This window comes from Pygoscelis adeliae, unplaced genomic scaffold (genome assembly GCF_000699105.1).
Source record: "Pygoscelis adeliae isolate BGI_AS28 unplaced genomic scaffold, ASM69910v1 Scaffold171, whole genome shotgun sequence".
NCBI lineage: Eukaryota > Metazoa > Chordata > Aves > Sphenisciformes > Spheniscidae > Pygoscelis > Pygoscelis adeliae.
The window spans coordinates 8,734,010-8,749,123 of record NW_008824186.1 but is presented as its reverse complement, the minus strand read 5'-3'; the positions used below and the strand labels follow the sequence as shown (position 1 = coordinate 8,749,123).

At 40.3% G+C, this 15,114-nt stretch overlaps 1 protein-coding gene across 2 annotated transcripts; it reads left to right on the top strand.

Moving 5' to 3' along the window:
- Nucleotides 1-14,359, top strand: LOC103925776 (actin, alpha skeletal muscle B-like). 2 transcript variants are annotated; one of them, XM_009334545.1, is made up of 8 exons: nucleotides 1-155; nucleotides 1,738-1,866; nucleotides 6,115-6,225; nucleotides 8,872-8,956; nucleotides 10,213-10,374; nucleotides 10,941-11,132; nucleotides 12,538-12,719; nucleotides 13,441-14,359. In XM_009334545.1, the coding sequence occupies exons 1-8, from the start codon at nucleotides 27-29 to the stop codon at nucleotides 13,582-13,584; spliced, it is 1,134 nt and encodes a 377-aa protein (XP_009332820.1). In that variant the 5' UTR covers nucleotides 1-26; the 3' UTR covers nucleotides 13,585-14,359. The 2 variants fall into 2 exon arrangements, with proteins under 2 accessions (XP_009332820.1, XP_009332821.1); XM_009334546.1 differs by lacking the exon at nucleotides 1,738-1,866 and having other exon boundaries at nucleotides 27-155.
- Nucleotides 14,360-15,114: the final 755 nt, after the last annotated feature.

The following is a 15,114-nucleotide window of genomic DNA, read 5'->3' as shown; positions in this document are numbered from 1 at the left end:
TTTTGCAGCCAAAATTGTGAGGCACTATGTGTGATGATGATGAAACCACTGCCCTTGTATGTGACAATGGTTCTGGGCTTTGCAAAGCTGGGTTTGCAGGAGACGATGCCCCAAGAGCTGTATTTCCATCCATCGTTGGACGTCCTCGACATCAGGTCAGCTGGTACCGAAATGGAAGTGCTGTCTGGTTTGGGTGGTTGTTTTGGGTTGGTTTTGGTTTTTTTATGGGGTTTTTTGAGACTTTAGATATGGCGGTGATAAAGCCTCGGATTTATTCAGGCAAAACTCCCATCAGCCTTTGTAGTTCAGCTTGCTAAGAACTGGAGGATTGAGCTGCACGTCTTTAACACTACGAGGTAAGCTTATTGATCCTTTGGAAAAGGCGTTCTTCAGCCATAAAGTGTTGACCGTAAAAGAACATAAGTGTTTTAATGATATTAAGGTGTCTTATGGAAAAAAAAACCACCACCCAACTTGCTGGATGAATTAATACTTGCTGTATTAATACAAAGAAAAAAGATAGAACATTTCTAGCATGAGAAACCAAATGAATAATAGTGATAAGTTCCTCTTATTGTTCCATTAAGCAACAGTGTGGCCCAATAAACTTCAAAAAAAGGTCTCTAGCACATCACTTTCTCAACTCAAACAGGACTGGAAAGGATAAATGTGGCTTTTCTTGACCTTAGAAAGGGTCTTTCTGCTTAATTAGTTTTCTAACAGTTCCTTTAGAAATAGAAAAGGCAGATTTTTGTTCTTTTTTTTTAATATCTGAGTCAGATTTTAATTTTCTGGGCTATAAAAACCCTTCCCTGAAGTTCTATGTGGTCTTTTGCTGAGCTAAATAAGCCTGGTTTGACGGGCGCAGAATACTAAGCACTTTAAGGAATGCGTTTTGAACACCTCTATGAATTGTTGAAGTTGAATATCGGTTGCTGAAAACGTCCATTCTTTAACCTCTCAAATTGTTCATTGGCTTTTGGCATGTGATTTTGCACAGTTAAGCAGCTCAGCAGCTGTATTAACGAATCCATGGAATTAATGAATCCATGAGAAAAATTAAATATTTTTGTGCTAGTTGATGAATAATATTTTACCTCGTGGGTCGTTACATTATTTGGGGCAATCATGATAGGCTTCCTAATGCAAACGTAATAAACTTAGTAAAACTATTATTTAATAAGTGAGTCTTCTTTTAGAAAACCTGTCTCTGTCTTATATAAATTAATGCTTTTTTGCAAAACGTGTGTTTTTCAAAACCATTTCACTTCCAGCAAAGGGGAATCTCACTGTTTAAAGGCAGTAGTGGAACTGCCTAGACAGAAAGGGCAACCAAATATATAAAGTAAATCTGGAGAGACTGTATCTTTTTCACCTATAATTCCTTCCCTTTATTCCTCTGTGCAATGACGAGGGACCCGTCCCTTGTGGAGAGCCGTGCGTTTGCTGATGCCTGCCTTGGGTGGGCTCCTGCATGGGCATTAGTTGCACCGAGCGTGAGATGCCTTCTTTCCTCTCTGAAGCTGCCTTGCCGTTCCTGGGGGGTTGACGGGGGAGTTAGTGCAGAGTAGGTGGTTACCGATAAATTCACATTTTAGTTCCTTGCACATTTTGGGGGTTCGTTCTGGAATGGCAGTAGCAGTAGCAGGTACGATATTAAGTTTTAACTTAAAAACGATATTCTCTCTCTAATGTGCATGATATACTGCACTAATATTAGAATAATATACTTTGCAGGGTGTTATGGTTGGAATGGGTCAAAAAGACAGCTATGTAGGGGATGAAGCACAAAGTAAAAGAGGGATCCTGACACTGAAGTATCCCATTGAGCATGGAATCATCACTAACTGGGATGACATGGAAAAGGTGGGTGTTTATTTTTAATGTAATTTTGTTGAGGCACCGTCTTATCCAAGACATACAATTTGCCGTTAACCTTCTTGCAAACCAAAGGGAAAATCCTTGCAGAATGTGTAATTGCAGTAAAGGTAAAGGGATAGTACGATACACTAGTGCAGGAGTTGATTGGGTCTCGGCACTTCTAGAGTGACTATTCTTTGAAAAAGTAAGTGCTAATTACTCATCAGATTTGGCAGTATGTTATAAAATTATGCTTTATACATACTGTTTTCAGTCTTGAAGTTCATACTGAGGCAGAACGTTTGACAGATAGAAAGTAGCTAAAGTAAAAAAAAAAAAAACCCAACCAAAAAACCCGAAACCACGTTGTGATTCATCAGAGGTGAATCAGAGAAATATTAAAGATGCATTACTGAAGTTGGGAACAAAAACTGTGAGGTGGAGGGGTGATTTTCCCTCCTCAGTACTTGCCTACAGGAACAAAATGATGGGCGATGCCCACATCTTGTATTGCACATGACATTCTCACTGTCAATTAAATAGGAAAAGACAGATTGGGGTTTCCTAGCCCTATACTAGTTCTTTGAGAGTGGGATTTTTTTTTTTTCCTGAAGGGTGTTTTTCTGTTGCCAATTCCAGTTAGCTTTTACTGTCTGGATGGCAAGAAGGTGTCTTTATTGCCCATCAAGCCCGACTTGCTCGGCGTGCGGCCAGTGCAGTGGCCTCTTTGTGAAATACCCGCTTAAGGATGTCCCAGGCCAGGCACAGGCGATGAGGTGTGCTCGTGGGAGAAGCTGGAGAGGCAGGAGGAGTCCTAACGGCTCTCTCACTCTGCTAAATGTCTCCGATATCCCATATGTCCTGGTCTCTTCAGGAAGCATCGGACTCTCTATGTGGAAATATTGTAGGTGGTCTTTAAAGACAGGATTGCAATTCAGTCCCTTGTCATCTCCAGGTGGGATGGTACGGGAAGGAAACTCCACGAAGACATGCTTCTGGTAGTGTTTTCCTGTGGAAAATACCACTGAAAGGAAGACACGGGGCCAGTGGTGTTCCGTCCTCACACTTGCGGAGACGAGGCGTATACAACTATAATACGCATATCTAAAGTCAGCTACTGTGTCATATTCGTGAACCCAAATTGATAAGCACAGAGTGTTCCAGATGAACAGACCAAGGTCGATACAGGAGCAATGGGGGTTCCTCAGTTCATATTTGGAAATAAATTGCCCACCTACTCCTCTAGATGGAAGCACAGTATTTGCATTTCATTATGCACTGCTTGCTGGGAGGACACCTTGCTTGTTTCTGCAGAGTAGGAAGCCTACCTCATACACCCCGTTATGATGTTCTTCCTGATAATTTTCCTGCTGTCTGCATTCAGCAAGAAATTCTATTTCCCTGTGTGTGTGGGGGGGTAAATTAGAGGTCACTATTTTATGTTCTTCCCTCAGCGATTGGTCTCTGCATCTGGAAATTGTCCTGTGTATAACACATACTGGTATGTGTTCTTTTTCTGGGTAATGCTGGATGCTAGAGCAAACTATCTAAAATCTGGTTAGGAAAAGGAATAGGTAGGTAAGGTAAAATTAGGAAGGTAAATTAGGAAGGTAAAAAAGGTGGCGTGTGCTTTACTGTAGTGTAAACTCGTGGCTAAATTGATTGGTTTTAGGGTGTAATGTGGTGGCGGCTTCAGGCAGTGCTGTAGTTCAACTAATGGTCAGATACTATATGGGTTCTTGCAGTTTGAACTTTTCTTCTCTTTGTCACTTAAACGGATGAAGGAATTACTTGTGAAAGTGGGTCCCTAGCCCAAACTTACCTTCTTCTGACATACAGCTTGCAACATGCAGTAGCTGGCAAAGATGTCCCAACACTGAGTTGTGCTTGGACTTCTTGCTGAGCCCAGGAGCAGAGTGGGACAGAAAGTGGAGGCTGCTTTCCAGTGAATGAGCAATGAGCGACAAACAGAAAAAAGAAGCATGAGAGAAAGGCAGTGGTAGGAAAGAGACAAGAAACAGTGTTGCTAACTTTTGTGATTATTGCAAATAAGAAAAGCAGCATTTTTTTCTTATATACGGGCTTCCCTGATTCAACCATGTATCTCAACTTCCCCGAAGCTCTGTAACACACACACACGTGCACACACGTGCACACACTCTTATGGCTGAGAGAAGTTCTGAAATGCTATTCCTAAAGTTTTGATGCTAAGGGAATATCTTTTGTATATGCATATATATTCCCCGCCCCCAAGATTTTTAAACCAGTTGCATAATTTTGATCCAAACCACAAATTTCTTTCCAGTGCTTGGAAATCATACTACTAAAAGCCTCATGATGTAGAAGAAACAAGAGAATTACTGGGTAACGTGCCAAAAATGGGACAAAGGCATGATAGTGCAGTGCCCGACCATCCACACGTTACAGAAAGAGGGGGGTCACCAAAAGATTGGGCTGAGTGTGCATGTGTGCGAGAAAGCGAGAGCGAGGATGCTGCGGGACGTGCGGACGTTCGTGTGAATGGAGGAGGAGAACATGTAGGCGATGAAATGAAGCATTCTTCTTCCCCTGTGCTTCAATTCACAATATTCAAATTGGGACTGCTCTGTTTTCCGCTGGATAATAATACAGGGCATTGTACATCACTGTTAATTTGCTCACAGCAACTGAGCTGACAACGTATGGGAGGGAAAGCGTTGGGATGGAGCATTTTCTGGCTCTGGTGACTACGTAAATATTTTAATATAAGTGTTGGAATAATTCTTCCTCAGTCATTTCTCTTTGCTATTGTGCTTGCTGCTTACATTTAATTCTCGTGACCTATAAAATCCAACACTGAACTATTTTTGTTTCTTGTAGAATATCATTATCCATTAACATTATGGTTATCATTAGGTTGGATCTAATGGGCTGTACAGTGCCTAATCCAGCCTGGTTTTGAGGAAAACCCTGTAAACTGCCCGAGGTTTTAGGCAGGGTCCTGCTTTATGAGTCCAGGTTTGTTCCTCACTGCTGAAATTGCCAGTACTTTGTTAATTATGTAAGCATGGAGGTTTCCTTCTCTTCCCTTAGTTCTTTCCTGTCTGAAATGGCAGTCTTTTTCTTCTTGTATCTGATTTATATTTTAAAATTTTACATGATTACTTTCTGTTTTATTCAACTTCTCCCTGTATTTGTATTCTAAACCTTCAAATGGAAGATGGCCTGGCATCCCAAGCCCCAGTTCTGGAAACATCTGATAAATTTTTTTAGGGGATTGAGATGGAATTGAAATTTTTTTTTAGGGCTGATAATTTTCTTCACAATTCCAGCTCTGGACAGCTATTGACTTTGTAGGTGCTTCGGATTTAGAGAAGATCTTTTTTCCACTTAAGTTCATTTTGGAGCATAATGGTACTTGTTTCTAGGATATTAATCAAATAAACTTACCCATAAAACTATCCTGATGTTTTGTGCTCAGAAGTAAACTTGTTGGGTCAGGCAAAGCTGGAATATGATTAAAAAAAGAAATAAGGATAGGAAAGAATTGAACAAAAAGGTGAGAAATATTTCATCATGTTACTGAACAGTCTGTCTTTGAGCTGGCATCAAGAAAAAAATCCCTTCAGTTCCTCACAGCCATAGTCCTCAGGCAATCGAAGCCGGCATCGTTTGATACAGGTAGCACCAACGTGAAAAAATACGGCAGTACTTTACAGACTGTGACTAAGAAATTTAGTTACTCTATAGTAAGTGGGAGTTTGATTCAGGGTTTACTGGATGAAATATCTGTGGCATAAAGGGTCTTTCGTTTCTGTGGAGATAATTAGATTTCTAAAGAGCATCTTGGCAATGGCTTGCAACTGGATCAGTCTCCAAGCAGCTTGAGGTGGAGAAGTGTTTCCAGGTCTAAACAACTCAGTGCTTGGCTCAGGTTATGTATCAGAGCACTGGGGGTGGGAACTAACCGATGCCCCTGCTTAGAAAAGATCTGTACTCTGTTTGGGGAATCCTAACTGGAAGGACTCTGTTGTGTAGGTTATATTCTGTTGTTACACGCAGTAGAAACCCAATGGTTTTGGTTCTAATTTGGAGTTGAATTTGGCAGATTTGCTCTTGCATGCTTTCTTTAATTTGTTTTAATGCTTTATTTTAATATGTCTGTAAAAAAAAAAAAAAAATCACTCAGGCTATATTTGAAAAGCTTTCTGTGTAGTTCTGTGGACAGAAGAAACAATTTCCAGAACGCTTTTCTAAAGTGATTTTCATTTCTAGATTTGGCATCATTCTTTCTACAACGAACTCCGGGTTGCGCCGGAGGAGCACCCCGTCCTGCTGACCGAGGCCCCCTTGAATCCCAAGGCCAACCGTGAAAAAATGACTCAGGTAATCGTCTGAGTGTTGTGCCACAGATCACTTCTGCACAGAAGCAGCTAGAAATATAAATAGTCCTGGGTGTACAACTTTCTTCTGAATCTGGGAGGTAATCCCTTAAGGGTTAGTGTGGGTTTGCATGCTGGCTAAGCCACGGTGAGAGAGTGAAAGTTTCTGCTGCTCACGCAAGTTCTCTGGATGGCCCTAAAACGTTTCGTACTTGTGTGTGGCAGTGAGATATATGGAACTAGCCTCTTAAAAGCTTGAAGTAATTTTCTTTGTTCACAAGACTGTGTGTGTGCTCAGTTCTGGAAGTGGGGAAGCTGGAGGCTAAGGCAGCTTCTGATGCTGAGTTTCAGTGTGTAGATAACGTCAACCCAGGATTAATGTAATTTTTTGAGTGGAGTTATGAGTCATTGATGTATTTAAATCTGAGGTTTGCAAGTGCTGTAGCACGGGTCATGTACCGGCTGAGTCATACTTGTGTGCGAGTTTTGGGTCAATGACGTCTTTCATGTGCCTACCTCTGGCCACCAAGAGTGCTCAACCTGTAGTAGCCCAACTCCTCAGCTCATGCTGTATCAGCTCCTGCTTCCTACCCTGAAGACTGACACTTTATCAACACTTTTGCATCAGGCAAAATGCTAGTTATCGTATCAGAACTGCAGGTTTGTTGGTTTGTTTGGTTTTTTTTTTTTTTTGAAGATCTGAATAAAGATGTCTGAAGGCCATCATGCAGATGACTTTGTGGAGCTCCCAGCTGGAGCACCTCATTAGGGATCAGGGGAAAAGTGTTCAGAAACTGGAATGTTTGTGCTGGCTTGGGAAAATGCGTTGTCTGAAGCATTCAAACTTAAATGATGCTTTGCTAAACATTTCTGTCTGTGACATACCCAGTCTGGTTTAGCAAACTCAGATCAGAACCAAAAGTCGACCTCTGAAATTTGTATATTTTAGAGCAGCCTTCTGGCCAAAAGTCCACGTTGTAAGTTTAGCCAGTGCTGTAACCAGAAGTAAGTGTGATTTAAATACAGATATAGGTATAAAATCACCTGGGAAAATTAGATGTGGCTCCGCACTTCCCTTTGTGCCCACTTTTGGCATATATTTAATAGGAAGATTATGCATCAATTTAGCAACAGTGTAAATAAACTAATTAAGTAGTGAGCTTGACAGCACGCATTACTGGGAGATAATACAACTGGGAGATAATAAACAACAACAGACCATAAGAAAAGCCGAGTTTATAACAGCCAGGAAGTGTGGTTCATACAGTAGACATGTCTAGGACTGTTTCTCTGTCATTATACTGTAATGATAAATCCTGTTTTCAAGATTGTTTAAAGGCTTATTTTTTATTACTGATTGCATTAAATTCATTACATTAATTAACTATGAAATATCGGTAATTCATGTATTCTTTAATTGAAAGCATACTTTTCATTAAAAGTAGACTTCATTGGCAAAGGTATTAGCTTATGAAATCCAAAGTTTAAGTTTAACCCCCTGATGTCAGTGGTTCTGACGGGTACAATGATGATGGTTGAGTCACCATCCCTGGAGGGATTTAAAAGACAGGTAGACGTGGCGCTTAGGGACATGGTTTAGTGGTGGGCTTGGCATTGTTAGGTTTATGGTTAGACTCGATGCTCTTAAGGGTCTTTTCCAACCCAAATGATTCTATGAAACGTGGTCACAGCAGCACCGCTAGTGATGGGGTAGCACTGCCGAGGGTAGGTGGCGTTGGTTCAAGAAAGGATACAGCGCATAGGGTTGTCCAGAGTGTGTTAGTTCACTGTGTGCCCTTAGTGGTTTTCCTTAGCAGAGCTCCAGTGGAAGTCCAGCTGGAAACAAATGCTATTCCATCTGCTCGGGTAAAATTGCAGTGTATCTGACACAGGAGATGGAAAGAACTGGAGCTTGTTAGAGTAGAGGTGGGGGATGAGACAAGAGAATATGGCTAAGGTCACCATGAAGAGAAAAGATAAACTGTTGTGTTTGCTGGGGGGGGCCAGAATGAGATGTAATGGGTTGAAACTAGAGCAAGTGAGGTTTTAGCTAGACACCAAGAAACCCCTGATAATAGTAAGTATAGTGTATCACTAGATTTGTTTGCCGGAGGAATCTGTGGATGCTCCAGCAGAGGAATTCTGAGACAGAACCAAAGCTGTGTCAGGAATGGCTGATTCTTCCTTGAGATGGGAATAGACGTCGTGGCTTCTTCCAGCTGTGTCTTCTATAAATTTTTTTCATGTGTGTATATATGTGTGTTTTTTATATATATATATATATAAAAACCCCATATATATTAAAAAAAAAACCCCAAAACAAACCAACTTAGATTGCTGCATTGTTGCAGTCCTGCCATCAGGGTAAAAAAGTTATCCCAAGGTGTCATCTTCAATTAATATTATCAGTAAAAATCTGACCTAGTCTGAGATTAATGGAAAGATATCCACTGACTTCAGTGATGATTTTTTTTTTTTTTTTAATAAAATCCTGAAGAACACATAGTGTGCTGTTCACAGAAGAACCATGGCTCAGGAGGGGACTCAGGATTAGTAATTGGCAGTATTCATTTAAAAAACCATAAAATTTACTGTCACTTCAGATACTCTTAAGCGTAGATCCTAAAGGTTTTCAAATTCTTCATTCCAGATTATGTTTGAGACGTTCAACGTGCCAGCCATGTATGTAGCAATTCAGGCAGTGCTGTCTCTGTATGCATCTGGAAGAACGACCGGTGAGTCTTTCTGGGCGCCGTATTTTCCACCTGTCCTTCTCTCGTGGATGTATATGCACGTAGGCACAGGCACAGACATATGTTGATTGTGGTGCACCAGCTGCGTATTAAGAAGAACAAATAGCCATATGGAAACTGAGTACTTTCCACCATGCTGTGCAAGTACCTCTCTGTTGTTTTCAACTTCATGGCAGGTATGGGTGTAGATTTACGACTTTCTGCTTCAAAAGCTCAAGTGGCTACGGCTCAACTGTATGAACAGATGAAAGATAACACAGTTTGATACTGCCCTTAATTGCACAGCATAGAGAAGAGGCTGTATCTTAACTAGATTGTTCCAAACCCATGGTTCCTTCTTATTTTAGCCCAACCTCTATTGTTAAGCTCCATTCACAGCAGAAAAAAACCCAAACCATTCAGTAGCTAAAGGAAAATATTTCATTTAAATGTTGAATTTCAATCACCTAATGATGTCTGCTGTTAAGCGATCATTAGAATTAGCATGGAGGTCTCTTCTTATTGCCATTTAGAGTCTGATCAGGCATTGACACGATAAATTACTTCTTAGCAACCCTTGAGTCTTCATATACTTTGAAAAAAATTAAAATACCATCTGTCTTTGTAGCCTGATGCCACAATAAAATTTTGTATAAAAAGATCGCCGGCTTAGAGGAATTACAATTGTCATAAATACTTGTTTTATGTTTGAAATGAAACTATTTGTATGCATGTTTGGTATTAGAAATGTTTTATTCATTTTGAGTGGAAAACACGTACTTCATTTCCTATCCAAGAATATAAGTAATATGGCTGTGCACAGATAAACCGTTGTTATATTTTCCCTAATGGGGTGGTTTATTTTAATGGCAGATTCAAATTTTCAATTGTATAGATTTTTTTTTTTTTTTTATTTACAGTTTGTACATTATATCATGTCTGTAAAGTGCTAGGGGTCATCTGAAATGAAAGCCTCTGCATCCATGTAAGATCATTATTGCTAGCATCCGTTCAGCAAGAACAATACAATCAAATTGCTGAATGTTACGTCTTTTTTTTTTCCCCAAAAGCAGTTGCTGCTTAGTTTGTGCTAACGATTTCATCTCACGTGAGCAGCTCTGTAGTTATAGGAATGACAGAAGTAATTGCCATGTGCGCATCTTTATTTGTTGTTGCATGTTTCGGGTGAGAATATGGAGTATGTGGAGACCCTGTACCAGTGGGAAACAACCAGCTTCTCCTTTTCTTTCACTTTCCAGGAATAGTTTTGGATTCCGGGGATGGTGTCACACACAATGTGCCTATCTATGAGGGCTATGCCTTGCCTCACGCCATCATGAGGCTCGATCTGGCAGGCAGAGACCTGACTGACTATCTCATGAAAATTCTTACGGAGAGAGGCTACTCTTTTGTCACCACTGGTAATGAGCTGTGTTTTGGATGCACTTCGCATACGTTTGCTCTGTTGGTTGTCTTATTACACAGGAAGCGTGTACCTGGCGAGATGCATCAAAATCCCTATCGCTAAGTTGGCCTGGGAAAAACAGTTCACGTTAGCTAATGGGGTTTTCCTGACTTTGGCTTTCAGCGTATATTTTGAGCATCAAGGACGAGGATGCCACCTCGTTAGGAAATCATAAGTCACTGAGAAACATAATTGGTTGTTGCGTTTGATCGTACCTCTTCCACGGACAAAGGAACAAAGTTAGTAACTGGTAATGGATGAACCTCTGGAGATTTGATCAAGGTTTTGGGACATAAACACGTAAACGTTAATCTTTACAGTATTCTGTAGTACAGTATGTCTTTTATTTGTCGATGAAGGAAATTTGGCAATGCAAAGGGAAAGTAATGTTGTTGAGGCATTGAGAGGTCAGAACCCAATGAACTGTACGACCGTCATGAACTCGGGGAAACGTGCATGAGAGAACCTGTGTCCTGGCTGTCATACTGTATGTTGATTTAAAAACTTGTTGGCTGTCTGCAGCGGAACGGGAGATTGTGAGAGATGTCAAGGAGAAGCTCTGTTACGTGGCGTTGGATTTTGAAAATGAAATGGCAACTGCTGCTTCCTCCTCCTCTCTTGAAAAGAGCTATGAGCTTCCTGACGGACAAGTCATCACCATTGGGAATGAACGGTTCCGATGCCCAGAAACTCTCTTCCAGCCATCCTTCATAGGTGGGACAGGACTTTTCTTTCTAGGGACTTGACAGAGAATGAAAAGAAGAATTTCTTAGGAAGTATAGATGACCTTCAGCTGTAAGAACTGAGGCATTTGTCCTCAAATGTCCTTAGAAACATGCAGCTTCTATTGACTTAATCAGTTCTTTAGAAGCTATGAACGCTGCTGCTACAGCTGCTGGGCAAAAAGATGCCTGTCAGTTTAGAAATACCTGAATTCTAAGATGGTTTCAACCTCTTATAAATGCAGTAGAGTTTCTAAGATGATGTTTTAGAGTACTGTCAGAAGATCATGCTTTTTATCTTGACTGGCTGATATATAACTGCACAGTGCTGCTTATGTGGGTTTTTCATCCAGGTGCTGCTTCCTTTTATCATTTTATTATATTAATCTGTAATGCAATCATACAAAATCAAATCGTGCATTATTTTCCAGTAGTTTTATCTGTAGTGTTAAAACTCCCATTCTATCCAGTGGATGACTGACACTTTGTGTGTGGTAACTCGTACTGCCCTCACAAATTTTCTACTTTCCACTTAAATTCCACTCTTGAGGACTGAGTAAAATGGCTGCAGGCAGTTTGGCACGATTTCCGTTAAACTAAATGGTGACGCTAGCTACATATGCTTGTATGTAGAAAGGAAACTATTCAAGCATTAATATAGCTCCGAGTTCTGTATTTGAACATCAGCGGGAGAAATCCTCTTTAGTGATAGAGGGATTTGGCTGCCAGAAGTGTATCAGGGATCAGAGCTGGTGCTCAACAATGGTCAGTATCAGAAACGTAGCGATGGAAATCAGGATTTCCTGGATCACAGATCTTTGTCAAAATGTGCATGTTAAGCTAGTTAAAAAGTCTAGTACTTACAGCCCTAGGAATACAGTTTGAACTTTATCCGGTCTGTTCCTTTTCTTTAGCAGAAGATAGTACCGTAAGTGAACTTCACTGTACTGGCATTCAAATTAAACCAACACCTCAAAAGCAAGGTAGCTCACTGAAATGCCAAGTGGGCTTCTATTTTTAGCTAACAGCATCATAAAAGATTATAAAAATGGCAAACTACTGCAGTAACACCTCATTTTAGATTTTTCCTTAAATAATGTTAATTTTTTTTTTTTACTTGAGGAAATAAAAAACCCAGTATGAAATCATAATGGGGATCTTTCTTCTGCCCAAGTGTATTTTGCTTGTATAATTACTATGCTGAGATTACAAAGAAGGTGAGGAGTATGTCCTGTCTTTCTCCTTCCTCTCCTAAGCATTGCATAGCTTTTTTTTTTTTTTTTTTTTAGTTTTCTTAAGGGAGACAGCTTGGACTAGTGAGCCTTCCTTTCATTTTAACAGTAAGAAAAAGAAAGGGACGAAGAGGAAATAACATGTCGAAACTTCTTTCCACTCAGGGATGGAATCTGCAGGTATCCACGAAACCACTTACAACAGTATTATGAAATGCGATATCGACATCCGTAAGGATCTCTACGCTAATAACGTCCTCTCTGGAGGAACCACAATGTATCCTGGGATTGGCGATCGTATGCAGAAAGAGATTACAGCTTTGGCTCCAAGTACGATGAAGATTAAGGTAATTTTGAACACCTGCGCTTACAAAAGAAGCTTTTGTTGGAAAGTTAGGTCGTATAAACAAATCAAAATGTCCAGGTCTTGCATCCCAAGTCCTGACGTTAGGAGAGCCTCGGACAGCCTGCTTAATTAATACCCCTTTTCCTCCTACCAGCCAAAGCAGAATTAAAAGAGGGATTTGGGAGGTACTGGCATAAAAATGGTTGCTGAAGCCATGGGAGTTGATGAGGTCAGTTTGAGAAAATGTGAAACAACAATTAAGGAAGAGAGTCCTGTGGGATTCCCAGTGAAATAGGGCTACGAGGGAGAAAAGGGCTCCTTGAAAGACACCACAGAACAAGCGAGGGAGGGATGAACCTAGAGAAGATGGACCTGTAAATACTGAACGGGGCATGAACAACTTGAGAGGATACTGGGAATATTACAGGCTTCAAGGCTTAGCTATCAGTGAAAGTCATTAGTGAAATGAAATTAGTGTGTTATGGGCCATCTGCAGATATCTCATGGGTTGCCGTTTTTGTCTGCTCCTAGTAACGTTATAGCATCTCTATTGATTTGAGGTGGAAGGCAAAATACGGCAGCCTTTCCACCTCTTAGCTGCTTTACTTTGGAGTTGTGCTTCTGTGATGAAAAGGCTTTCACCTAGTTATTTCATCCAAAGAGATGCTTACTGTGTTATCTGCTTGTCACTTTATTTACAACAGATTGCACTTCTCTTCTAGATGATTGCACCACCGGAACGTAAATACTCTGTCTGGATTGGGGGTTCGATATTGGCATCTCTGTCCACTTTTCAGCAAATGTGGATCAGTAAAGACGAATATGAGGAAGCTGGCCCTTCTATTGTCCATCGCAAGTGCTTTTGAATACTTCCATCATGTACTGTCAGTGTTAAGTAGTGCTGATTCTCTACACATCACCTGCCCTCATTCACCTCTGAGGGTGGCTTGGCTTTCTTCCACATGTTAAAAAAAACACACTGTATGGATGTCATACGAATTAGCAAATTGCTTCTAATTTTTGATGCTAAAATGAGACTAATATTTCAGTGATGGGTGTTTTCCAAGATTAATAACAGTAGTTATACTAGACTCTTTTACAGACCTCCCTCCCCCCCCAGTTTGTACGTGTTGTACTGCTGTCCGGGAGGTGACACACAATGCTGCTGTGTCTCTGCTAATCGATGGCAAGCCTGAAGTGTGCACGTAAGTGATTCTTTCAAACTCAAACTTAATGCCAGGTTTAGGTACCAGAGAAGGCTTATTTTACGCAGTTTACTGGTACACAGGCTTCTTCTAAGGGGGTTTATTTTACTGAAAATACAGCGGATTTATGTGGGTACCGATGTGCACATGGGTACCAAAAATTTCCGTAGATCTTGTATGGATGCCTTTCCTTGGTATCCTGCAATGTTGGCAGGAGACTTTTGTCTCCCTGTGACCACCGCTCTCCACCAGTAAAGAGCTTCCACAAGCTACAGTACTTCTGAACTTACTTGTAACAGGTTAATTTATTGGATGTATTATTGCTTTCTTCATCTCTCTTCCTAAGCAGTTAACTGAGGTTTCATTTATTTTTGCTATATGTGTGCTATGCTAAGCTAATGATTACAGAGTAAATAATAACCTTTTGAATATGTTATTGAAATACTCTGGGTTTAATGGATCAATAAAAGTGTAATTATCCATGTAAGGCTGCTGTGGTTACATTAATTTCATGGTGACTAGTTTATCTGTTAAAGATAAAATAATAATTACTAATTTATATTTTAATTTTATTATGAAAAAGGTTTCATTCCCTCTAAGCTTTCTAGCTAAGCAATGTTTAAATGAAAAAAGAATTGTTTCACAGTTTCTATTAAAAAAAGAATATCTTCCTGGATGACAAATTTTCATAGTGTTCTCTATGAAGATTAGAATCAGCTGGGGAGACTTTACTGTTTCGGATACCAGGCAGGTGTGTTCTATATGATTCTGGATGCTGCAGACTTTGAACTGATGTGATGTCAGGCTTGGTGTGCATTTCATGATTTAAATCCAACCTGTCAAGTTCTTGCCAGTAAACACAATACCCTCTTTCCAAAGATGGGGAAAAGATACGAGCTGGATTTACGGACTTCTGAAAATGCATCCAGGGGATGTTTTAATGAATCTTCTTATTACAGCGAGTTTCGACTCAGGGTGATCTCATTTCCTTATCCAAATGATCTCGTAGTGGTAAAAGCTGAAAGACCTATAAGGGAAGGATTCTTCAAAGGCCAGCTGTAGCTTGCACTACCTAGTAAGTAAAAGAGATTGACCTTACCTTCACTCCCACTTGTGAACAGCAGTCAGTTCTAATTGCCAGTATCCATGTCTCCTCAAGCAAATGTAAATCATTGCAAATTTCTCAGCCTC